At 37.1% G+C, this 25,930-nt stretch overlaps 1 protein-coding gene across 5 annotated transcripts in view; it reads right to left on the reverse strand.

Moving 5' to 3' along the window:
- LOC306986600 (oxysterol-binding protein-related protein 3-like) overlaps positions 1-25,930 on the reverse strand; it is a 122,649-nt gene that overhangs the window by 8,033 nt on the left and 88,686 nt on the right. For all 5 annotated transcript variants that reach the window (XM_079589998.1, XM_079590000.1, XM_079589999.1 and 2 more), the window contains 3 exons: positions 13,724-13,874; positions 13,416-13,542; positions 7,122-7,244 (listed from right to left, as the gene is read on the reverse strand). In XM_079589998.1, the coding sequence (XP_079446124.1) occupies positions 7,122-7,244; positions 13,416-13,542; positions 13,724-13,874 (401 nt within the window). The remainder of the gene's footprint in view (positions 1-7,121; positions 7,245-13,415; positions 13,543-13,723; positions 13,875-25,930) is intronic.

Consider the following 25,930-nt stretch of genomic DNA (forward strand, 5'->3'; position numbering starts at 1 on the left):
TCAGCTCCTCTAAGTATTTCTACTGGTGTTCCACAAGGATCTATCCTGGGCCCTTTACTTTTTACTTTATACATAAACGATCTTCCTTCAGTCTGTCCTAATACTAATATTCAAATGTATGCAGATGACACTGTTATTTATATACACGGACGTAGTGTGTCACAAGTTGCAAACAAACTTACAGAATCCCTGGTTCATGTTGCAGCTTGGCTAGAACATTGCTGCTTACAGTTAAACATCTCTAAAACAGTGTGCATGTTTTTCACCAAAAAATAAGAATTTAAGTATAGTGCCAGATGTATCTGTATCAGGTGAAAAATTACAAGTTGTATCTAAATATAAGTACCTTGGTATTCTGATTGATTCTAAATTGTCATTTAAGGCACAGGTTAAAAAGGTCTGTAACCGGGTCAGATTTAGTTTATCAAATTTTAATGCCGCTAATGTATATGCAGTCAATAATTGTTTCTAATATTACCTACTGTTTAACTACTTGGTCACACGCTAATATCACTACTCTGAAACCACTAGAGTCTTTGTATAAACAATCATTAAAAACTCTTGATAAGAAATCAGTTAGGTTTCATCATTGTTCCATATTAAAAAAATACAACTTACTAAACTGGGATAACTTGATCAAATATGTACATATTTGTTTGATGTTTAAGACTATACATAGCCTGTCTTCACCACTAAAACAGTTTGTGAATGTTAGAACAACTACTCAACGATTTACAAGGGGTGGGGAAAGAGAGGATTGTATTATCTCTTTCAAAAAATGTAAATTTAGCCAGGCTGTATTTTCGGTAAAAGCTGCAATGGAATGGAACTGCGTCCCACTAAACATTAGACGATTAGATGCGTTTGGTTCATTCCAGTTTCAGCTTAAAAAATGGTTACTGACTACTCAACACTGTCAACATTAGTATTGTATCTTTGACAATGGACTTTGTTGTGTTTTCTGCTCTGCTTTTATCTTTCTCTCTATTTTTATTACCATTATTTTTAATTTCTATGCGTTTTGTGTATGTATGTATGTGTATGTATATATATGTATATATGTGTCTATGCGGATATATGTATATGCGTATATATGTGTGTATTTATGTGTATACAGTCATGGTCAGAATTAATGGCACCCCTGGTAAATATGATCAAAACTGGCTGTAAAAAATAAATCTGCATTGTTTATCCTTTTGATCTTTCATTCAAAAAATTGCCAAAATTCTAACCTTTCATTGAAGCAAGAGAATTGAAAGTGGGGCTAAATCACATTATGAAATAAATGTTTTTCTCCAAAACACGTTGGCCACAATTATTGGCACCCTTTTATTAAATACTTTTTGCAACCTCATTTTGCCAAGATAACAGCTCTGAGTTTTCTCCTACAATGCCTGATGAGTTTGGAGAACACCTGACAAGAGATCAGAGACCATTCCTCCATACAGAATCTCTCCAGATCCTTCAGATTCCCAGATCCATGTTGGTGCTTCTTCTCTTCAGTTCAGCCCACTCATTTTATAGCTTTTTTGGCAGCAAACACGTAAGATGGGTTTGTTGCACACAGGGATAAAAAAGTACCCCATGTGTAAAATGAAATACTCTGCTGTATATTTAAAGGAGAACTCCGGTGCAAAATGAACCTTTGGTCTAATTACACATTGTTACCTAGTCAACCGTTATCTGAGATTTGTTTTCATGATTATCGAATGTAAATAGTTTTATCTCTAAAAACAGTTTAGCCTATAACGCTAGTATAACGCTAGTATATGGGGCGTAGAGTAATGACAAATAAAAATCGCTTGTTAATACCACTAACAAGGCTCAAAATAGCCCCACACTAACACGGTAGCATAATGAGGGTCCCTACATGCAAACCGAAGCATTGAGAACTTTGACAGTGTCCAAACAGTTTAATAAGAAGATATTTTATACATACAGTCAACTTCACGTATACAAGCAGAATCCATCTTGGAAAAACAGTCTCTATCAATCGATCTACGAACCACCGATCCAAATGCGCTGAACTGTGTAGAATCTCATATGGTCCAGCGCATTTGGATCGGTGGTTCGTAGATCGATTGATAGAGACTGTTTTTCCAAGATGGATTCTGCTTGTATACGTGAAGTTGACTATGTATAAAATATCTTCTTATTAAACTGTCTGGACACTGTAAAAGTTCTCAATGCTTCGGTTTGAAGGTAGGGACCTTCATTATGCTACCGTGTTAGTGTGGGGCTATTTTGAGCCTTGTTAGTGGTATTAACAAGTGATTTTTATTTGTCATTACTCTACGCCCCATATACTAGCGTTATACTAGCGTTATAGGCTAAACTGTTTTTAGAGATAAAACTATTTACATTCGATAATCATGAAAACAAATCTCAGATAACGGTTGACTAGGTAACAATGTGTAATTAGACCAAAGGTTCATTTTGCACCGGAGTTCTCCTTTAATGCTGTGGGCCTAATTTTCTGCCTGAGGTCCTGGACATCTTGTTCAGATACATGGCATCATGGATTGGATCAAATACCAACGGATAAAAAATCGAAACCTAACAGACTGTGCTAGAAATCTTATAACGGGCCATGTTTGGATCTTCCAACAGGACAGTGATCCAAAAACAAATATCAAAATCAAAACAAAAATGGGTCACTGAGCACAAAACCAAGATCTGCAATGGCCAACCCAGTCCCTGGCCGGAACCCTATAGAAAATGAGTGGGCTGAACTGAAGAGAAGAAGCACCAACATGGATCTGGGAATCTGAAGGATCTGGAGAGATTCTGTATGGAGGAATGGTCTCTGATCTCTTGTCAGGTGTTCTCCAAACTCATCAGGCATTGTAGGAGAAAACTCAGAGCTGTTATCTTGGCAAAAGGAGGTTGCAAAAAGTATTTAATAAAAGGGTGCCAATAATTGTGGCCAATGTGTTTTGGAGAAAAACATTTATTTCATAATGTGATTTAGCCCCACTTTCAATTCTCTTGCTTCAATGAAAGGTTAGAATTTTGGCAATTTTTTGAATGAAAGATCAAAAAGGGTTTAAACAATGCAGATTTATTTTTTACAGCCAGTTTTGCTCATATTTACCAGGGGTGCCATTAATTCTGACCATGACTGTATGTATATATGGTCATATGATGTGTATATGTTTGATGTTTTGTCTCTGTTTTTAGGGTGACTTTCTTAACATTCTGTCAAGGGTCTACAGATGTAAAATAGCCTTTTAGGCTAATTCTGGCACATTTACATTTGTTTATTAATGTGCATTGCCCCTGTAAACACAATACAATGAAAAATGAAATGAAATGAGACATTGGCTAAGTCAATATCAAATTATGCAGAGAGCCAGTTATGATTATTGTAAACAGGAGGAGAATGTTTTTTTTGACTGACATTGACCAAGGCTGTACAGCACGAACTGACCTGATAGAAACTATTGATGACTTTAAAAATAGTTATAGAGGACTGAGTTGCGAGACAAAACAACAGACCTGGGAAAAAGCAGGATACGCTGTGAGACAGAGGGCCGTTGCCCTTCAAATACTTCGATAAGAAAATGAGATTGTGGCTTTAAGTGAAGAATGTAATATTTTGTTTCAGAGGCAGAGAAAGATGTCTGGAGGAAATTTGTCTGAAGGACAACGTTTGGGTTAGTGTTGATGGCAAGCTTTATCGAGAACACTATGTTAAATGTTATGTTAAATTGATGCTTGAGTTGTGTTGCGCATCAAGAGGGAGATGGTATAACAATTGCCAAATATGGTTCATTAAGGGGTTCACTTTTGCTGAATAAATGTTGGGAGAACACTAGGGGTAATTGGGTAAAAGCCCTGAAAGAAGCCATTTTTCTGCCTAACAAAATTGCTGTCTGGATTGTTTTCAACAGGAAACGCCAGAGCATCGAAGGCCACGGGAGCACAGTAGACAAAAGAAAATAAGTACTTTACTATCTGACAATAACCTCGAAATTTGTTTTTCTTTACAGAGAACATGCAGGTTTGGGAGACAGGGCAAAATTAATTTTGCTAACTGTCCTGGTCTGGGTTATTATTGTGGCAGAAAGGTGCTACACCTTTTGCAGCGCATAACTTAATTTTTTTTCCTTTTGCAGAATGTCAGGATGGATTGCATCAAGCTGAACTGATTCTGTTTCTAAATGTATGAATATTGACTTGTTAATGTAAGCAAAGTGGATATGTGTTTTTCAGGGGAAAAGGACTCTGACTCTATTAAGCAAGAAATGTCTAATGATAATATGTTTGAGTTTGTAAACAGATGGTGAAAATTCCACAGGTCACACCAAAAGGGACGAGGGAAAGACAAGCGGTCACTAACAAAATACATAAGGTCTCCATTCACAGGTGACAGCAAGCAGGAAGTGGTTCATTCCATTGGGGGTGCGGTGGTGATCTCAGGAGTCCAAGGGGCGAACGAGATCAACATGCCTGGAGGAGGATGTGGACCAACTAATGGTTTAAGAATATGTTTTGTGATGATTTTGAGGATTTTATCTGATTATATTGAAATAGAGCTTAGTATTGATATTGGTATATGACAAATGATTTGATTGGTTACTGATTCATTAGAAAATATTTAAGGCAAAGGTTTTCAGGAAGAGAAGATCTATTAATTAATGTAAATTATAGGGATTATTGTTGAAGCTTGTTAAGTAGAACCACTGCCTGATTAAATTAAAAGTTAAAGGTATAAGAACAAAATATGGTTAGGGAAATGGATATGGGGAAAATGTTGAATGTGTAGGAGTTATGATTGTATGTGTTATTTTGATAATTTTTGTTATTCATGGTTGAATATGAGAAAACTGGAATGTCTGTTCAATTGAAAATGACAGTCTATCCGAATGATGATGGGATGAACAAAATTATGCAGATGATTCAAGTAGCGATTACAGTTAAATGTGTTGATGTTTTCTTTTCTTTCTGAGAACGATTGATATGTAAAGAGGGTTAAAAACAGCAGTCATCCGTGTTACGAGATGGCGTACAAGGACAGGGTTTGAAACTGAGGGATTTTTTATTTTATTTTTTATTTATTTATTTTCTGTTTGTTTTCCTACTGTGCTATAACTATTTATTCCTTACTAGTGTGACTGAGGGTCTGCTTGCAGGAGCTCGGGAACAGTGTTTCCCAGTTTAGCCCGGCATTAGTAAATTGTTTACTTGCTTGCTAAACAATTATGGGGCTTTCCCCCACAAAAACAGCCTTATGCTTCTTCATTCTAAACTTTTCTTCACAGGTTCAATGAGAGTGATCTTTTATGATGTGTGATGTAATGACTTGAACTTGCATTTTTATTATTATTATTATGTTTGATTAATCAGTTATCAGATAATGATAAACAGAGAGGAGTGTTATGGAATTTTTCAGTATTACTCTGATTTTCAGTGATTCCTAATGATGGCCTCATCTGGTCTCTCACTTGTAGTGAGAGAAGATTATGTTTATGTACCTGGGGAGGCAGAAGGGAGAGACACTCCAGAGAACAGACGAACAAAGACCTCTGACCATATTGTCAGAAGGCCATTTGGTGCAGGGGGCACCAAATGTTATGTGGGCCAACTATGTTATGGCTTCCTTGTCTATGGAAAACTACTGGATGGAAAACTACTGAGAGGAAGGCTCTAAGAGGAAATTAGGCCTTGAAACTTAGATAAAAGGTGGTTCAGTCTGTCTGGGGGTGTGTCACTCTTCTGCACAGGGTAACAACTGTGTATTAGACTGCTCCTATTCTTGCAAAAATAAATACTTCTATTTTATAATTTGACTTTGAGTGTCTCTTACGCAGTGATGTTTGTTTGATGAATTTTTGCCACAACAACTGTCAGATTAATCTATATGCAGATTACACAGTTATGAATGCATCTAATCATGATATATCTAAGATTCAAAACTCACTTCAATTTGATTTCAATCTTATTCTAACATGGTTCTCTTATCATTTGCTTTTATTGAATAAAAAATAAGTCTTATAGCATGCTTTTTGCAACTAGATCTGCACTCCATAACCAAAATCTCTTGAGGTTAAATTCCTGGATGGTACACCTCTAAATAATGTTGAGGAGTTTAAATATCTGGGCCTTTGGCTCAACTCCCGACCTCATATCGGTTCTATTGTAAAAAACAAACTGTAGCTTAAGAATGTTATATTGCTCAATTAATTGTTTTACAAAACAGATTAGATTAAAAAGTATTACTCCACTATTATTGCCTATAATTGATAATGCAGAAGTTGTTTATCAGAACACAGCCGCAACCAATCTTAAACCTTTGAATGTGTGTATTCTGTATCTGCAGATTTGTTTTGAGGTGTCCATTTAGAACTCATCACTGTGAAATGTATCAGTTATTGAATCTTCTTTCACTAAATGCTAGACGACAGTATCATTGGTTGCAGTTTTTTCACAAATGTATTTTCTCAAACTACCCATCCTACCTGACACAATACTTGATTACATATCAAACATCCTACAGCCTAAGAGACACTGACCTTTTTTTTTTCTGTACCAAATATATTCAAAGAAAGTGGGAGGAGAGCCTTTAAATTTAAAGCCCCTTCTGATTGGAATGGTTTAGGTCTTTTAGATCAATCTCCTCTTTTCACCAGTTTAAGATGTCTCCTCTGAATTATTTGCATACAAGCTGCAACTGTTTTCCTCATGCTTGATATAAATGTCTATATGAATTACCTTAATTGTTTATTGCCTAATATTTAATGGTTGGATAAGATATGTGTGGTATTGGTGTGATGGAGAGCATTTGTTTTTTGTTCTGTTAGTATGTATGTATGTATGTATGTATGTATGTGAAATATGTTTTTCTTGAGGTCCCCTCGGAAACGAGATGTCACATCTCAAGGGGTTTTCCTCTTAACAATAAATTCAAATATGCAGAAGTTCATGGCTATTTAAAAAAAAGGTATATTATCTTATATATTATATATATATTATCTAATAAATATTCCATTAATATATTATGTGGTCGTCTGACATAATTATAAACCTTAGGATTAATAAATTGAAGTGTATATTACCAGGAGAGAGTTTAGACCAGAACAAAAAAAACACGTTAATATGGGATAAATATTAGGACTCACATAAAGAAACGTGGAACATGCTCTTCACCCCTTTTTGCCATTACTTTGCGTCGGTCACGCTGTTTCTCCTCCATTTCATCCTTACATTTATCAGCTTCCACCACTTTACCCTCTTCAAGAAGTCTGTAAGAAAAATATACATTTACAGGTGCATCTACAAACATTTTTATATTGAGGAAAAAGTTAAAAAAATTTATTTAATTGAAAAAGTTACACTTTCATATATTCTAGATTCATTAGACAAAGTAAAATAGATCAAGACTGTTTTTTTGGTTTTATTTTGATGTTTATGGCTTACAGCTCATTAAAATAAAAATCCAGTATATAAAATGATTAGAAAATTTCCCAAGATAAATCAAAAAAGGATTTAATATACAAAAAAAAGTATGTTCATTTATGCACTTAATACTTGGTCGGGGCTCCTTTAGCACGTATTACTGCATCAATGCGGCGTGGCATTGAGGCGATCAGCCTGTGGCACTGCTGAGGCGTTATTGAAGACTTATTGAATGTGTTATTGAGGCGTTATTGAACACTTGAATTGTCAAGCGGAAGATGATAGAGTTACCCTAGAGACCCATAGATTCTCTATAGGGTTCAGGTCAGGCGAGTTGGCTGGCCAATCAAGCACAGTAATATAATGGCGAGCAAACCAGCCAGTAGTAGTTTTGGCACTGTGGGCAGGTGCTAAATCCTGCTGAAAAAGGAAATCTGCATCTCCATAAAGCTTGTCAGCAGACAACTGCATTGACTTTGGACTTGAAACACAGTGGACCAACACCAGCAAATGTCATGGCACCCCAAATAATCACTGACTGTGGCAACTTCACACTGGACTTCAAGCAAGTTAGATTATGTGCCTTTACACTCTTCCTCCAGACTCTGGGACCTTGATATCCAAATGAAATGCAAAATTTATTCTCATCTGAAAAAAGGACTTTGGACCACTGAGCTACAGCCCCAGTTATTTTTCTCTTTAGCCCAGAAGTGGCTTGGTACTAGGAATAGGACAGTTGTAGCCCTATGGTGCCTCTTGATGCACTAACTCCAGCTTCAGTCCACTCCTTATGAAGCTCTCCCAAGTTTCTTGAATCGGTTTCACTTGACAATCTTCTCAAGGCTTCAGTCATCCCTGTTGCTTGTGCAACTTTTCCTGCTGCACTTATTCCTTCCAGTCAACTTCCCATGAATATGCTTCGATACAGCGTTCTGCTATCAGCCAGCCCTTTCAGCGATGACCTTTTGTGGCTTACCCTCCTTGTGGAGGGTGTCAATGATCATTTTCTGGACAACTGTCAAGTCAGCAAACTTCTCATGGTTGTGGTCGAGAGTACTAAACTAGACCGAGAGATACCTGGTATTTATACTATATGAATGGTAATTTAATTTCAATCATGAAATTAAATATTCTAATATTTTGAGAGGTGTTTTATGTTATTTTTTTTTGCTTTAGGCCGAAATTAACGACATTGACATAAAGGTTTGAAACATTTTAGTTGACATGTTATTGTAACATGTTATCTATAATATATTACATTTTCACTTTCTTAAATAACTGATGAAATATATTGCACTTTTCCATGATATTCAAATTTGAGACACCTGTATATGTGAATAAATACATTTTACAGCCATCTTAATACTTGCCTTAAAATTTTCTGAAAAATTTGATCAAAATAAGATACAGAAATGTAATAACTGAAATGAGTACAGTAGTTCGATTCATTTTGAAACCATCTTTCTCTTCATACAAATTCCTTAAAGGGATACTCCACCCAAAAATGAAAATTCTCTCATTTACTCACCCACAAGCTGTCTCATACTTTTTATTCAGATAAACAAACATTTTATAAAAATAATGGTAACACTTTACAATAAGGTTCGTTAGTGATCATTAGTTGATTACAACACAGTCTACTACAGCATTTATTAATCTTTGTTCATGTTAATTTCAACATTTAGGCTACTAATACTTTATTAAAATCTTGTTAACATTAGTTAATGCACTGAAAACTGACATGAACAAACAATGAACAGCTGTATTTCTATTAACTAATGTTAATAAAGATTAAATATGAATCGCGTGTCTGTGTGAATGAATGAACGAACTGCACAGATTCGTGCTGTTGTTTACTACAGAACAGCTAGCATGTGTGCCATATAAGCAACGTATTAAACTGCAAATTAACATTTATATGCTAATAGATCATAAAAAATATATGTTACAGATGAAATATGAATGTTTAGACAAAATTTTGTTGATTAGTTTTAGATTATAACGTTTTTACTGTAAAAATGACTACTGTCATCAAATAAGCTTTTGTTCGCCGATTTCTGCTCATATGTTAAATATATAGTAGGTGATGGTTTGTCAAAAATAAAGTAGGTATATTGAATGATCAACTAAGATGTTATTATAATGTTTGTTCCAATATTCAAACTAATGAATAATTAACTTTGAAATATGTATAATAAAATTTATACTTTTTACAAAGAAAGATTACACTTGAAATATTTAGTCAGCTTCATTATATTCAGATTTTAACCTTTGTGAGGATTTTTTTTGGGATTTGCTAATCTATACATTTTTGGAAGGTTTATTGTATAAGGAGTCAGAAAATCAATGTTTGCATTTGCTCAGATGTCTATATGGCGGCCATATTGAAGTTTAAAAAATGGCCGCCGTAAAATTTTAAATTGTAATATCTCGACTTCTGAATAAAAATAATAAAAACATTTTTTATAATAATAAAATAAAATAAAAACTTCTGAAACTGGAATGTTGATTTTTACTGCTAAACCCACACTGTAAGGGTCAAGGAATCCAATGGTGCTAGTTAAAAAGCTACAACTATTAACCCATAGATGCATAAGTAGCTAAAAAATTACACTGTGTGGTTGTTTTCTTGCAATATCTTTGTAATGAAAAGTAAAGCATTGTGAAAAAAGGGAACACTTCCCTTAAATCCTGATGTACTCGTTACATCATAAGAAGAATGGCATCCACGCTAATTTTAGTGTCTTTGTTTATCCCGAGGTTTTCCCGCAGCCTGCCGGATCTAGGCCGTATCCAGATCTGACGAAGGACCTTCGAAGTGCCAACTAGCCTCTCCCTATGGAGGATCCTTTACCACTCTACAGATAAAGCATTGTGGAAATTTCGCGTATCTCCCCCGTAGTGAAAAAATAAAATAAAATTCTGTATCAAATTTATAGGCAGGACAAGTAGTTTAAGGCTTGGTTTGTAGAGAATTACAAACATGCGCACATATATTCAAACGCACATAACTATAGAATTAATTATTGATGCGCACCTGAGCGTTTAAAGTCTGTGTAGAGAGAACGATGTCGTCTTAGCGGCCCCTAATTTAATAAATTATCCTTTTGACGGAAGTGAATAAATCAAAACTAACTTTAGCTGGAAAATAACTTATTCAAGAACCGCTATAAAGCCAAAACAATCTGTTACTTTAAATTATACGTTTATCTCTGTAAAGCAGCTTTGAAACAATCTACATTGTTAAAAGCGCTATATAAATGAAGATGACTTGACTAATATGAGGCTTAGACGCAGCAAACAAACTCACAGCAGCAGCAGCAGTCACAGCGAGGCAGACCTATAACATGTTAAAACATGCTAGAAATTCTTAGCTAAGTGCTAAAGCATTTTAAACTCTTCAATAAAAGGAACTCCAAGTTATCTGACCAACTGCTTGTGAAGTGTAGTTTTTTTACCCATACTGTGGATGTATTTCAATGGGATGATAAAAAAACAAGTTGGAATGGAATATTAAATGCGAAAAATGTTTCATTACAATGATATTGCAATAAAACAACCACACCGGGTCATTTTTGACCCACTTAAGCATCTATTGGTTAATGTGGTAACATCGTGTAGCTTTTTAACTAGCACCATTGGATTCCTTGACCCTGAAAATGTGGGTTTAGCAGTTAAAAATCAACATTACAGCTTATTCAGAAGCCGAGATATTACAAATTAAAGTTTTAAGGCGGCCATTTGTAAAAAATGCAATACCATAGACATCTGGGCAAATGCAAACATTGATTTTCTGACTCTGTATACAATAACCTTTCCAAAAATGTATAGTGTAGCAAATCCCCCCAAAATTCCCACAGAAATATATAGTGAACCTGACTAATTTAGGGCCCGAGCACCGATGGTGCGAGGACACTATTGGAATTGTATTCTCTAAAGTGAATCGCATTTTTGAGGGCCTAAACATACACGAAAACTCACGAAAATGTGCACACACGTTAGAACTGGCGAAAATTTACATCTGATATACGTTTCACAATTGGGCAGGGTAAAATGGCTCAATAGCACCACCTCTAAAGGTTAAACGGAGTGCGCCTCCCGCTACGTTTCACGTACGTGTACGAAATTCGGTTCATGCATGTAATGACCCATTACCTACAAAAAAGTGTCTTGGAGCGTAGCACTAAACACAACAGGAAGTCAGCCATTTTGAACTTCCTCTCTGATTTTTGTGCAGTTTTTGCCATTTTCAGGCCTCGCACTTTAACAAACTCCTCCTATAGTTTTAATTTTAATCTGATCATCGTCAAATTTGGTGAGTGTAATCTTAAGGCCTTCTAAATCTAAATTGCGAAGATCTTGAGTTTTCGTCGAAGGGCGTGTCCTCGTCGGCCTGAAAAATTTATGTTTCGCCATGAAACAGGAAGTTGCTGTAACTCAGGCAAACAATGGCCAAACTTTACATGTTTGATAAGAGTGATAAGAGATGCTAAACACATCTACATGAGACTATTCAGTTATAGTAATAGCGCCACCTACTGGCAACAGGAAGTGACATGTTTAACACTGTGATGCAGTACTAGCAACATATTAAATATGCCATTGAGTTATAAACATGTTAGAAACATGTTAAAACATGCTAGCAATTCTTAGCTAAGTGCAAAAAGCTTGCTAATGCAATGAAACAGGAAGCTGTTATTACTCAACGCAATGTCTAATCTGCCCCAAACTTCACACGTTTGATAAAAGTCCTGCCCTGAACACATCAACATGACAATTTCCAGTTATAATAATAGCGCCACCTACTGGCAACAGGAAGTGACATGTTTAACACTGTGATGCAGTACTAGCAACATATTAAATATGCCATTGAGTTATAAACATGTTAGAAACATGTTAAAACATGCTAGCAATTCTTAGCTAAGTGCAAAAAGCTTGCTAATGCAATGAAACAGGAAGCTGTTATTACTCAACGCAATGTCTAATCTGCCCCAAACTTCACACGTTTGATAAAAGTCCTGCCCTGAACACATCAACATGACAATTTCCAGTTATAATAATAGCGCCACCTACTGGCAACAGGAAGTGACATGTTTAACACTGTGATGCAGTACTAGCAACATATTAAATATGCCATTGAGTTATGAACATGTTATAAACATGTTAAAACATGCTAGCAATTCTTAGCTAAGTGCTAAAGCATGCTAATGCAATGAAACAGGAAGTTGTTACTGAAGAAGGCAATGTCCAATATGCGCCAAACTTCCCATGTTTAATAAGAGTCCTGCCCTGGACACATCTACATGACAATTTTAAGTTAAAGTAATAGCGCCACCTACAGTCGACAGGAAGTGACATGATTTACACTGTGATGCAGTACTAGCGACATTAAATATGCCACAGTTCTAAACATGCTAGAAACATGCTAAAACATGCTAGCAACACTTATCTGAGTGATGCTATTATCCCCATAATAAAGGACATTTTTGTCACTGACATACTACTCCTATATTTACCTACCATACTTAAATGCACATTGCCCACCATGCTCGGTCCTCCTAAAGCCACCGGGTGGCGGTGGCACGGGACGGGTGCAAGGGCCTTTTCATCGCTGCTTGCAGCTTTAATGTTAAAATTTTAATTGTTGTTGACTTACATGTGAAAACTGTTTAATAAAAAGATTTAACAAAATATTTACAAGGTAGATGTAAGCAACATCTTAATAGGTCAATATAAGCCTTCTCATTAAAATAAATTTTAATTGTTTTTTATTAGTGACACATTTGGGGAGAGGATATATTCTAAAACTTTCTGAAAATACAGTACGAGAATTAACTGCATAGTTACTAGAAATGTTCACCTTGGATATACAATTTGCATGCATACAAATAAGTCTTCACAATCTTTCTTGTGGTACCCAGTGACACCTGAATGAAAGGCTCATTATTCGGCTCATTATGGGGGTCATTGTCTTCACAGGAGAGAGATTGTTTTCTCTCTAATTACAGACCACATACCTTTGGTCTGGACGGAAGCGAGAGTCTGTTGGAGGCAATTTATCCTTTATATCAGGGGTCAGTTCATTGAGCTCTCTGGCATACTGGGAGAAGCCAAAGTAGTCAAAGTAATCATTTGGCTGAGGATCTGCGAATTATGATATAGACAATCTCTTAACATCCAAGTAAACAATATAATGTGTGCAGTTTGACATGTTAAAACAAATCTTTTACAGCAGAAATAAAAGTTAAAAGTTATTCAGGTTCTAATAAAACTAGATTGCAATTCATTCTGTAAAATGTATGTCATGTCATGCATGGTCACTCACTGGGCTTCCAGATGCATTGTGGGTTGGGAAAGGTATCACAGAAAATGCCTTCATGCCATGATCCCCCGAACCGGTGCAACACTCTGCCAGCACGGTCGAGAACAGTGCCCTGTACTTCATTCTTGCCGCTATCTTCACCCCAATACCGTGACTGTACAAATAAGAAATAACATAAGGGTTATTATATGCACATGTCTGAAAATTATACTTGAAACTGGCAATCTGGTTTTAATTGTACACAGAATGTTTATTGGTTTTACAGTGCCTGTAGGAGCTGTATATTTATTTGTTCATGGTGTTTATTTAAATCTAATTTAACTATTATATTTAACTTTCCTTAAATTGTATTTCTTTATTCAAATTTATTTTAACAATTATTTATATGAGTTTGTGCTCCAAATGGTACAGATGCACAGGTGCACTATAAGTTAATGAAGCAGTACAGACCAATTTTTTTACGGTGGGGAGCAAGCAGAAACAATCATTGACAGTGCTTGCACACTCAAAAGAACTAGCGATCTCAAGTTTATTTTGCCAGTTAACCCTCTGTAGTCGGCAATCACGCTGGCGTGATTTGCGCAATTTTTTGTACATAGCAGCTAAATAAACTTAAAATACTCCGACATGTATGGTCATACAGACTTAATAAATATGAAAAATGAATCTGTGAGATGTCTACTTTTTTATGCGTCCACTTACAATAAAAACAAAAGGTTGTGCTTTTGTAAAATAAAGAAAATAAACAGGGTTTGCTTTCTGCCTCTCTGTCTCGTGAACTTTTTTTTTCTTGAGGACGTCTCTAAACAAACAAAACTCAGCGAATACTGGTCACACATTTTAGAGCTCTATATCTTTATAAACATTTAAGTGAGTAGTTTTAAATTATCTGATTCAAAACGAAAACCAATATTCTCTGTTTAAGTAATTTGTATAAAAGCAACAAGATATCCAGATTCTCAAACCCTTGCTCATTAGTTTTAATGTGACCACACCCACACGCGCAAAATATATTGATATGCAAATCTTCCACGCGTGCACGACAAACGCGCTCATTACCTCAACAACAATGCACACTTCATCAATCCTCTGCTGTTCGTCGAGTTTGGAAGACACGCTGTGAGATTATTGGATTTACATCAGAAGAAGAAGAACGCGATTTGAAGACAAGAAAGATTTTAAGGTAAGAAATAATTCTGAATTATATTAGTTAGTATTGTTGCATAAACTTCACATTGCAGTCGAACTGTTGCTTGATGCTTCAGTGAATGTTCTCAGTCCCACATCAGCGCGGCATTGAACATTTTACATTTAAAACAGCTTATTATGTAGGTAGCCAATGTGCCTGATGCTTTCAATTGATGCAAACGTTGGTTTTTGTGATTAAAATACATGTAAAATATTACCATAACATCTGTCTTCCTGTGTGCGTAAATTTGTTTGTAGCCGCGACAACGAAACACACGTGCATGCGCGCCTGTAATAAGAGCCTTGTTGCTCTGCGCGCTGATGCACTAATCTGTTGACATTTCCGAATGCTTTCCACACAAACAAACGTACATGTGTAATTAGTATGAGAAAAAAATATATGTATGCCTATCGGACGCGGGCCGGGCTCGGACAGAAAAATGTAAACATTTGAAGTAACATTATAATAAATATATTATTCTCTAGTGTAGTGTCACTGAAGTGTTCCTTTTTAAGATGCCTGCTATAGCCTACTATTGTTATTATTATTTTATGCAGCCCTGCACGTATGCCTACAAGGCACAACAAACCTGGTGTTCATTTTATATATATATATATATATATATATATATATATATATATATATGTCAAACGATTAAAATATTTAATCGCGATTAATCACATTAATGTCATAGTTAACTCGCGATTAATCGCACATTTTTATCTATTCTAAATGTCTCTTGATTTCTTTTTGTCCCATTATTTTTTTTCTCATTTTAATGCTCTTATCAACATGGAAAAGTGGACCGGCTTGCTTTGTGCAAATGGTTTTTTTTATTATTGAAAACAACATTGGCATATGTGTTCAATTTCACACTAACATTCTCACTTGGAGCAAATAATCTCTCACACAATGTAACACTGTCCATCAATAAAAGGGTGAAAGAAATACTGATGTTACTGATGTTGACGAGTGGGCGTAGAAACGCATCAGCTGTGTGTGTGCTTGACTATCAAGTGGTATTTCAGACTGGACGTGCTGCGATGATAGCTCAGTTCACAACAACACAACACACAGATCACTTTGGTCTTGTCAATTGAACCATTTGGCAACTTTTTAAAAGTAAACTTTCCATTCAGAATCTTTATTGGCCTCCATTTCGGCGTCTCGCGCTCATCATTCATCCACTCAAAACGTAACGTTCAGACGAGAAGCGCCGCGGCTCGTATTTAAAATTCTAACACATTATTATCTATGAGTGTACACACACCGGCGGCGCCATTCAGCGTTTTTATTGCTGGCCATAGACTGAGAAAGTGCGCGTCCGATGTGCTAGACGCGCTCAGTTGTCCTAGACGCAGCTCGGCGCTGCGCTTCTCGTCCACTCTTTGGCGGCTCGCAAACCCAAACAAGTGTGTGCGGCGCCTGTTGTTTTGTTTCTGGTCTAGCTAGATCCGGTGTGGTGTTGTAGTTTTAATAACGTTACTAGTTGTTGCAAAAGCATGTGAAAAAAACTAAAAAGTTTGCTAGGCGTTAATCTCGCGATAAAAAAATTGACGCCGTTAAAATGGGTTTGCGTTAACGCCGTTAATAACGCGTTTAATGGACAGCCCTATATATATATATATATATATATATATATATATATATATATATATATGTGTGTGTGTGTATTTTATACATTTTAAAAAGCAATTTTAACCAGAACAAATCTAAAATGTATTCCCACAATCGTGCAGCCCTAGTTTCTCTTGATAGCAGCATGTTCACAGCTTCTTTTTTTTAGGTATAGTCCTGCTGACTTCAACATGAGCAGAACATGGTAAAGTGAAAAATCAAACACCTGGGAAATGACAGGTATGCACTGTTTCAGGAATGGCACAAATGTCAACAAAAGTCTCTGTCTTTAGTTCAGTGTGTTAAATAATGTGCTTTTTTGCCACTTGTTGTGTATCTTTGGATTATGTTGTGTTGTAAATAAATCCAAACAATCAAAAAGCCATTCTTTTTAAAATCTCCTCATTCTTTGTGCAAGGTAATGTAATGATAGTGCCTGAGAGCTCCTAATAGGGCCATTATGGGAGGGTCTTTGTCTCTCTCAGGTGTGAAACACTCAATATGCATGGGTTGTTAACGCCTACTCGCATAAAGCTTTCTTACACAAGACATGTCATACAAATTTTAAACCAATATATTATCTTATCTGAATGAGTAGTCAAGGTGATTTTCACATAGTTTTGGAGCAAATATTCTAGGCTACGTGATACAATTTTCAAAAGTCTTGCGAAGAAATAATCAGTTTGGGTTTCATAACCTTATTTCAGTGACTTTTTTTGGGTCATTTTCACAAACCATGCATAAATGTTATTATCTCAAAACTACAAACATGCTGCTGACATATTATTGTAGCAGAGTTTGTGCTGAATGCAGTGTAATAAGACTTTAGCCATGAAAATGTCACAAGTAACAGAAATAAGCACAAATGTTAGAGCATGTCAGAACACCTCCAGGACCCAGAAAACACCTCAGACCCCAGAGGGTTTAAAACAAAAACAAACAAAAAACCATCAATTTTAGGATAAGCTTTAACATTGACGTGCAGAGTGTTGATTGATTGAGTCAAGAGGAAGCTCCAGACTGTCTTGAGGACTGAAGATTTTCCAGAACAAATAGTCAATGAGTAGGCATCCAAGAAAGCAACATGGGAAATGCAGCTATGATAGCGCGAAGGTATAGCTATGCGTCTTCAAAGAACTTAAAAGTTCTTGTAAAACAGAACCCGGTGTCCCGTTACAGGCCACATTAAGACTGATAAGACTTTTTACGACCCCAAAGGGAATTTTCAGAGAATTGTGACTAACTCAGTTGTTGCGGAGAAGGCCTTGCCTTTTAACCCTATACATTCTAAATATAACCACTTGAGAAATGTATAAACATGCATCTAATTTTCCCATCTCAAGATTTTCCTCTTATGTGGTTTGGCCTATGTATTCATTCTCTCTTTTAAACTCTTTTGGATTAATGTTTCATACTTGCATACTATGGTTAACCAAAATCATGTGTGTAGCATGTTTAGTCTCTATAAACTCCAATCTCCATCCCACATTTGTTAATTTACATTACATTTTTGCTAACTTTGCGACGCATTAGTATTATAAGAATCTTGAAGTTATATTAGCCATACAGAAGTCCATATTTGACCCAAGGAAAATATTTCTGGCCAAAAAATCCTCAATCTTGAAGTTTCTATATACACTGAAAGACTGATGCTTCATAAGTCCAATAGATATACATATCAGGCCATTGAACTTATTTCTTCTTTATTTCAAACCTTCTTTCAACCTCTCTGAGGGCAACGCATATCCCCTGGCATTCAGAATATGGGTGCAGATATGCTCTCACGGGGCAATTTGCTCTCACGGGGCAACACTCCCCTAGGCGAGTGGTCCCTGGACTCACAGACGGTCAAGTCTGATATGGAGTGTGTTCGGAGAATTGACCTTTTTGACTCGAGAACCAACACCCACTGCACAGTGTTATTCTCGAAGAGCAGGGACACGCTGGCCCAACCGCACCCTTTATGCTTTTCCCCCTGTATCAATGATTCCACAAGTCATCAAATGGGTCAGAGAGAGCGGATACCCAGTCCGTCTGGTAGCCCCTCTCTGTAAATCCAGACCGTGGGTCTATCTCTGAAGCCAGGGCCCCGCCTACTCGGTGCCTTTATGCTTTGAAGTGGTCGGGTTTTTCCAGCTGGTGCTCGAAAAATAGTTTTGACCCAGAGTCATGTGAGGTATCTGTGGCGCTCTCCTTCCTGCAGGAGCTGTTGGATGCGGGCCATTCCCCGTCCACGCTCAAAGTGTATGTGACAGCTATAGGCCCTATGCACAGCTGCACTACTTCCTGAACTTATACAGGGTCCTTTGTTTCCTGTCTGCCAGGATTGGCCAAACTGATTAATCCAGGTGTGTCTGACCAACAACAATAATCAGACACACCTGGATTAATCAGTTTGGCCAATCCTGGCAGACAGGAAACAAATGACCCTGTATAAGTTCAGGAAGTAGTGCAGCTGTGCATAGGGCCTATAGCAGCACATCATGCTTTGGTGGCAGGCCAATCAATAGGAAAAAGTTATCTGGTGGTGCGGTTTCTAAAAGGTTCTAGGAGGATTAATCCCTCCAGACCTCCTGTGCCTCCTTGGGACCTCTCCACGGTCCTGGGGGCTCTGAAGGGTCCGCCCTTTGAACCGCTCCAGTCGGTTGATCTAACACCTCTTTCGCTAAAGACTGCTCTCCTGTTGGCACTGGCATCTATCAAGCGAGTGGGTGATCTGCAGGCGCTCTCTGTAAGCCCCTCCTGTTTGGAGTTTGGAATAGGTGACTCTAAAGTCACCCTCAAACCCAGGCATGGTTATGTACCCAAAGTGCTCTCAACGCCATTCAGAGCACAGGTTATTACATTATTAGCCCTTCCCCCTTCTGCCGAGGATTGGGAGGTTAACCTTCTCTGCCTATCAGAGCACTGATAATCTATCTGGAGCATTCTGCGTCTTTCAGACATTCAGAAGAGCTTTTTGTCTGCTTTGGTGGCCGATCCAAGGGGGATCCAGTCACTAAGCAAAGACTGTCTTGATGGATAGTGGATGCCATTTCTATGGCTTATACCTCAGTGGGTCAGGTTTGCCCCATAGGTATGAAGGCCCATTCGATTAGAGGCATGGCTTCGTCATGGGCTTGGTCATCTGGCTTTACCATTCAAGATATTTGTGATACGGCCGGCTGGTCCTTGCCTTCCACATTCATGAAGTTTTATAATATGGAGGTGCCTTCCCTACAGCCGAAAGTGTTTTCGGTATGATTAAGGCCCGACAGTGTCTGGTCTTGTCTAAAAATGCTACTGTGCACAATCACATACATATATATATATATATATATATATATATATATATATAAAACCCACTTTAGCTGATTATTTTCCCTATACTAATAGTCCTGACGGTGTCTGGGTTTATTGGTATATTATGTTGGTGTTATTACTGACACATATATATTATTCTAGACCCGATGGTGTCCGGTCTGTTATTTATATTTATTTATATAATAAATATCGTAACCTCAGTTCCCTGAGAGAGGGAACGAGTATTGCGTAGCCAGCCGCACTATAGCAAGTCCAGTCATGTCATCTTCATTTATATAGCGCTTTTAACAATGTAGATTGTTTCAAAGCGGCTTTACAGTAGTAAATGGATAATTTAAGGTAACAGAGATTGTTTTGGCTTTAAAACGGTTCTTGAATAAAAATATTTTCCAGCTAAAGTTAGTTTTGATTGATTCACTTCCGTCGCAACGATCATTAGTTATTAAATTAGAGGCCGCTAAGACGACACCGTTCTCTCTACACAGACTAAACGCGAACCTGTGAGAAACGCTGATGACGCTCACATACACATCAAGAATTAATTCTATAGTTATGCGCATTTGAATATATGTGCACAGGTTTGTAATTCTCTACAAACCAAGCCTTAAAATAATTGTCTGGCCTTAAACATTTTAAACAGAATTGTATCAATTCGGGTAGATGCGCGAAACCGGAATTATCCCGACAACGCTTTAAAGTATAAAGCGTAACCTGGAGAGTTGTCGCTTCAGTTGTTAAACCTGCTATAATAGCGAATTCTGGGGACTATTATAGGCTAAGGCCACGCCCCCTTAGAGGGCTCTGACGTGCGACCAATGAGCTAGTCCTACGTCATTACCCTCAGAGCCCTCCAAGGGGCCATTGGATGTGCAGTTGCTGCAGCACAGCCTATGAGCGAGCCAGACACTCAATGTGCTAGCTGTGCAGCTGCAAATGCGTTTTACATATAAGCTTCAGTAAATCGAGGAAAAGGAGTTTCCCCACTGCGTATAGCTACGCAATACACGGTCTCTCCCTCTCAGGGAACGGAGGTTACGATAGTAACAGAGTAGTTTTCCTATGACCAGGTTTAACTGGCAGTAGGCGCTGTTTCAACCGTCCCGACAGCGCCTCCTGCCAGTTAAACCTGTTTTTCCCTTAAACTAAAAAACTAAGATAGTGCACACTTAAGGGTGTGTTACAGTACTAATACACCTGCTGTATTATCATTACAATGGCAAATGAAACAAATATAACTTCTCAGTCAAAAAAAAGCACCGCACGAAAGAATTAACTTACTGCACTCAAAAACAGCTTTCTGGCTTTAACTCCAAAACGGCATGACGTAAAGAGGAAATGTTTTCACGGGTCTAGGCATTGCGTGTTGTTCGTGCTGACGAAATTTTATGTACATGATGTGAGTGGTTTAAGGAAATCTCAATGTTTCATCCGTCCCGCGTTTCAATCGTCCCGGCTCTCCCCTACAGGTAATGTGACTATAGCTTGAAGCAAAAACATGAGCCCAGCACTTTCCATAATAAAATAAAGACTTTTGAATGTTTTGTTCATCAATAACCTCATATATTCTGTCGCTATGTGATAGCTCAACGTGAAAAACTGCTTTAATAAGTTGACTGCTTTTTGGATGCAGTTTGAGTCCCGTTACAAGTATGACTTTATTTGCGTTTTTATTAAACTTTTGCTATTACAAGTAATGAAATCCCTTGATTTTCATCTTGTCAATAATACCAGCAGCACGTAGTGCAATCTTTAATTGTAATGGACATATTTCACAGGCTCTTGGAATAGATTATTAGAGGTGCAGAAGGCCACACAGCAACTTTTCGGCATTGCACCAAGCAAAAATCAATCGTAATCATTACAAAGAGTAAATATCAAGCGCCTAACAAGGTCTAAGGGCGTTAATTCGAATAGCTTGTTTTCACCCACGGCATAAACGGATGTGATGTTTTTATGGGCGTTCACAGTAATGCCGACCAAGTCTATAGTAGCCACAGCAACATAAGATGTTATCATTTTTGTTACATTTTCACTTTAGTCATAAGTTAACATACACCTTGCAGCAACTCTAAAATGAAACTCTTATTTGTTTTAGTAGTATCATAAAAACATTTAGTACGGACCTGAAAAAGCTTTTTCACATAACATATGTTTAAGTATAGCCTAGTCCACAAGACAAAATCCATATGCCTGATTTTTAATTGTGTCATTACCTGGATGATCCACAACTGTTTTTTGTTTTGTTTTTTAATGGTTGTTCATGAGTCCCTTGCATGTCCCGAAAAGTTAAACTGCCCAACCTCCTGCACATTCTTTTCTTTTCCAGCATCTTCTGCATATTTTACTCTTTATCAGCAGTGACTATGATTGTGAGATCCATCTTTTCACACTGGTGACAACTGAGGGACTCATACTATCACAAACGTTGCAAACAATCAGTGATGCTCAAGGAGGAAACATCCATTGAGAGCCAGGGGGTGTAAACTTTTAAAAGGGATGATTGGTGTAAATTAAATTATTTTGTTTAAAAATCCATTACATTATTTAGTACTACCCTTCAGAGGCTAAATAAGATATTAACATGTAAAGGAAATTGCCTTGGTTTCCCTTCTCGCAGCTCCACACTGTGTTCGCGTTGTCGCGAGACTTTGTGATAGTATCGCAAGATTTGACACAGAGTTTGTGTCACTTAAATATGGCGCGCGCTGTTGTTTGGTGTGTGTGGGAGCCTGTGTGTTGAGCTGCTGCAGATGCCTCTACCATTCAGTTGAGACTGTGCTGTTTGAGTGACTTAATGATACGGGAACTGGCCAGGTTCTATGTATGGATGGCAAGCCACTAGGCCCGAAACTGAAGCTTTGTAGTGCACACATCTGTCGGTGTGGTAAGAGGCGGCGCAGCTGCTCCCTTCACACACATTAATACTGACCTCATGGACTGTTCCCTCATGAACTACATCTTCTAGTTCATTGGACTCAGCCTTTTTCGTGGGTTGTGTGTAGTGAACTGTTGCGGCTTCGAGCACTGATCGTTGAGTGAATTCTGAAACTGATTGGATATGCTCATTAACAACTTTGAACTGAATACTACCTATGTGCACGACTGCACGTGTAAACATTGTAAATGCGTGTTGTCCTAACTCAATGTAATACAATTCACAACTTAGCACATGCAACCTTGAGTCTGTGTCTCATTAAACTCCGCCTTTTCCTCCTTGAGCTGAACCGAGTTTTTCTGATACTGGTCCACTCTTTTTTTCTACCATTTACATGCTTACATCACCATCATCTTGCTCAAAAGTTTACCCCTGGCTTTTAATGCATCGTGTTGCATTCTTGAGCATTACCCTGCAGGTTCTGAAAGATGTACAGTAGGTAAACGTACAGTATGACTGCAACTATACATTGCAATCCTTTTGTAAAGGTTAAAATATTAATTTAAGAGCTCAGTGTTGAGACCTTTCACCGGAGTGTGATTGACAGGCGACTCGATCCGACCAATCAAAATCCAGATATGCCAGTTTTGACCGACAAACAAACCAAACCAGTTAGTAGATTAAAGTCAATGTACTTGAAAAATGGTGTGTATTGACGTCTTTTTGCAGTTTAGATGTTCATTAATGTTTAATTCATGCTAGAACTAGAAGAGATGATCAGTTCACGTGCTCCTTGAATTGAGGCACCACACATTAAAGGGATAGTTAAAGGGATACACATTAAAGGGATAGTATCACACACATTGAAAGGGTTTTAACTTTTTATCTCTCTCTTTTTATCTTGGTTTGGACATTTAAACTTCAAGCTTAAGAAAAAGCTTAACAGGATAGTGTCAATGGCTAGTAAAATAGTAAGAAAACCACAAAAACACCTGACCCAAATATACATTGACAGAACGAGGAAGAAAACTAAGAAAATCACTGTAGATAGTACTCACCCCCTCTCTAGCGAGTTTGAACTTTTGAAGTCTGGGAGGCGCTTAAGAGTGCCTCTGGCTAAAAGTACTTAAAAAAAATATTTTATTTAAAATGCCATTAGCATCCTTAATCAAATCAAGTGACAACAACAAATGAGCTGTTATCTTAATGTATTTAAGTATATTTATTCTCATTATGATATTTTACATTGTATCTTTTTTTTTTCTATTTATCCAGAAATATTTCCTTATTATGTTTGAGACGTTGTTTGTATGTTTATTTGTCTTGTACGTTTGGTGAGCCAAAGAAAAATTTCCACCCAGGTGGACAATAAAGAATTATTCTATTCTATTCTATAGTTCACCCAAAGATTTAATTTAGCCCATGATTTACTCACCCTCAAGTCATCCTAAGTATATGACATTCTTCTTTCAGACGAATACAATCAGAGTTATATAAAAAAATGTCCTGGCTCCTCCAAGCTTTATAGTGAATGACCATAAAAGTGCATCTATCTATCATAAAAGTGCTCCACACGGCTCCAGGGGGTTAATAATGGCCTTCTGAAGCGAAGCGTTTGTGTAAGAAAAATATCCATATTTAAAACTTTATAAAGTAAAATAACTAGCTTCCGGCCAAACAAACATACGGATTCCACTTAAGTCTAAAGCGCAACTTATACGAGTAATGTGACGTACTGTTGATATTTACGCTACGCCATGATGCACTACACTACTTCCGACGTTCCGACGTGTTGCGCTTTAAGCGTATGGCCGTTTGGCCAGAAGCTAGAATTTTACTAGAACTTTGTAACGTTTATGATGGATAGATGCACTTTTATGGACTTCAAAACAGAAAGTCATTCACTGCCATTATAAAGCTTGGAAGAGCCAGGACAATTTTTTTATATAACTCCGATTGTATTCGTCTGAAAGAAGAATGTAATATACACCTAGGATGATTTGGGGGAGAGTAAATCATAGGCTAATTTTTATTTTAGGGTGAACGATCCCTTTAAAGCACCAAAAATCAGTAATTATTGTTTGAATTTAATATATATATACCTGCTCTGTCTTGTCTGTTTGCGCATTGTCGGTGTCCTCTTTGCTCCGCAATATATTTTTCACTGAATGAGAACATGATGTGAGAGAGCGGAATGGCTTGTCGGACGTAGCAACAGTAACTAAGAGGGACGGGTCTTTGTAAAAGGTCAATTTCAAATGATTTAAATATTTGTGGACTTGGCTGGACTCGACTCAGAAGTTAAGGACTTGGACTCAACAAAGGTGGACTTTGACCCAACACTATTGTTTAGGTCACCCTAGTGTTTTTCTAAAGCCTTTTTTCTTTTGTTTTTCAGAGCAGGATAAAAAAGGGGTGGTCCATATAATGACATAAATTGTGATTTAATTTTAAATTTGTGATCTAAATGCTGTAACAAGAAAAAAAGCAATAGTATCACAGATTGATCAAATACGGTATGCCACATTTTTATACGTTAGGGTTTGGTTAAAAACAAACTAGAGCGTAAATTATTCTTTAGCGACAATCCTAACCTTGGTCGTTGATCTGCTTGGGAATGGCTTTTATAGCGCAGAAAGTGTAAAAAAAAAGGCATAATTTTTAAATGCCAAACTTAAAACGACGTCTTTATGTGCACAAATTACCGTATGCGCACACTTTATTTTCTAATGAATATCTATGTTGTGTTCCAGTTGTTGCAATAACCAAGTGAGTTTACATTCACATCTGTCAACTCTCATTCTGACGGTCACCTGAAAACTCGAGTTCACATCTTGAGATATTCACCTCAGAAGAAAGTAAATAATATATATATATATATATATTAAACCAAACCATATCGTATGCCCTCAGAACATTTGGAAAATATGGCATGAGTTGTTTGATCATTCTTTAATTTTTGGGTGGGTTGGGCGGGTTGGACGGGTCGCGGCTCGCGGGAAAGGGGGGTGTTTCATTAATAATATTATTATTATTAGTGTTTTTGTTGTTATTATTAATAATTGCTCAGACTTGCAGAAGAAAATATTTGACACATGGCACTGACAATTCAACCAAATACAAAGTATGCTTTTTACCTGATATATTTGAAAGACAGATGCAATGATTAATGCATCCATGGCCAGGATATAATTATTAAATATGACATGATTTTAAAAGTGATATA

Source organism: Phoxinus phoxinus, assembly GCF_949152265.1.
Source record: "Phoxinus phoxinus genome assembly, chromosome: 19".
Classification (NCBI taxonomy): domain Eukaryota; kingdom Metazoa; phylum Chordata; class Actinopteri; order Cypriniformes; family Leuciscidae; genus Phoxinus; species Phoxinus phoxinus.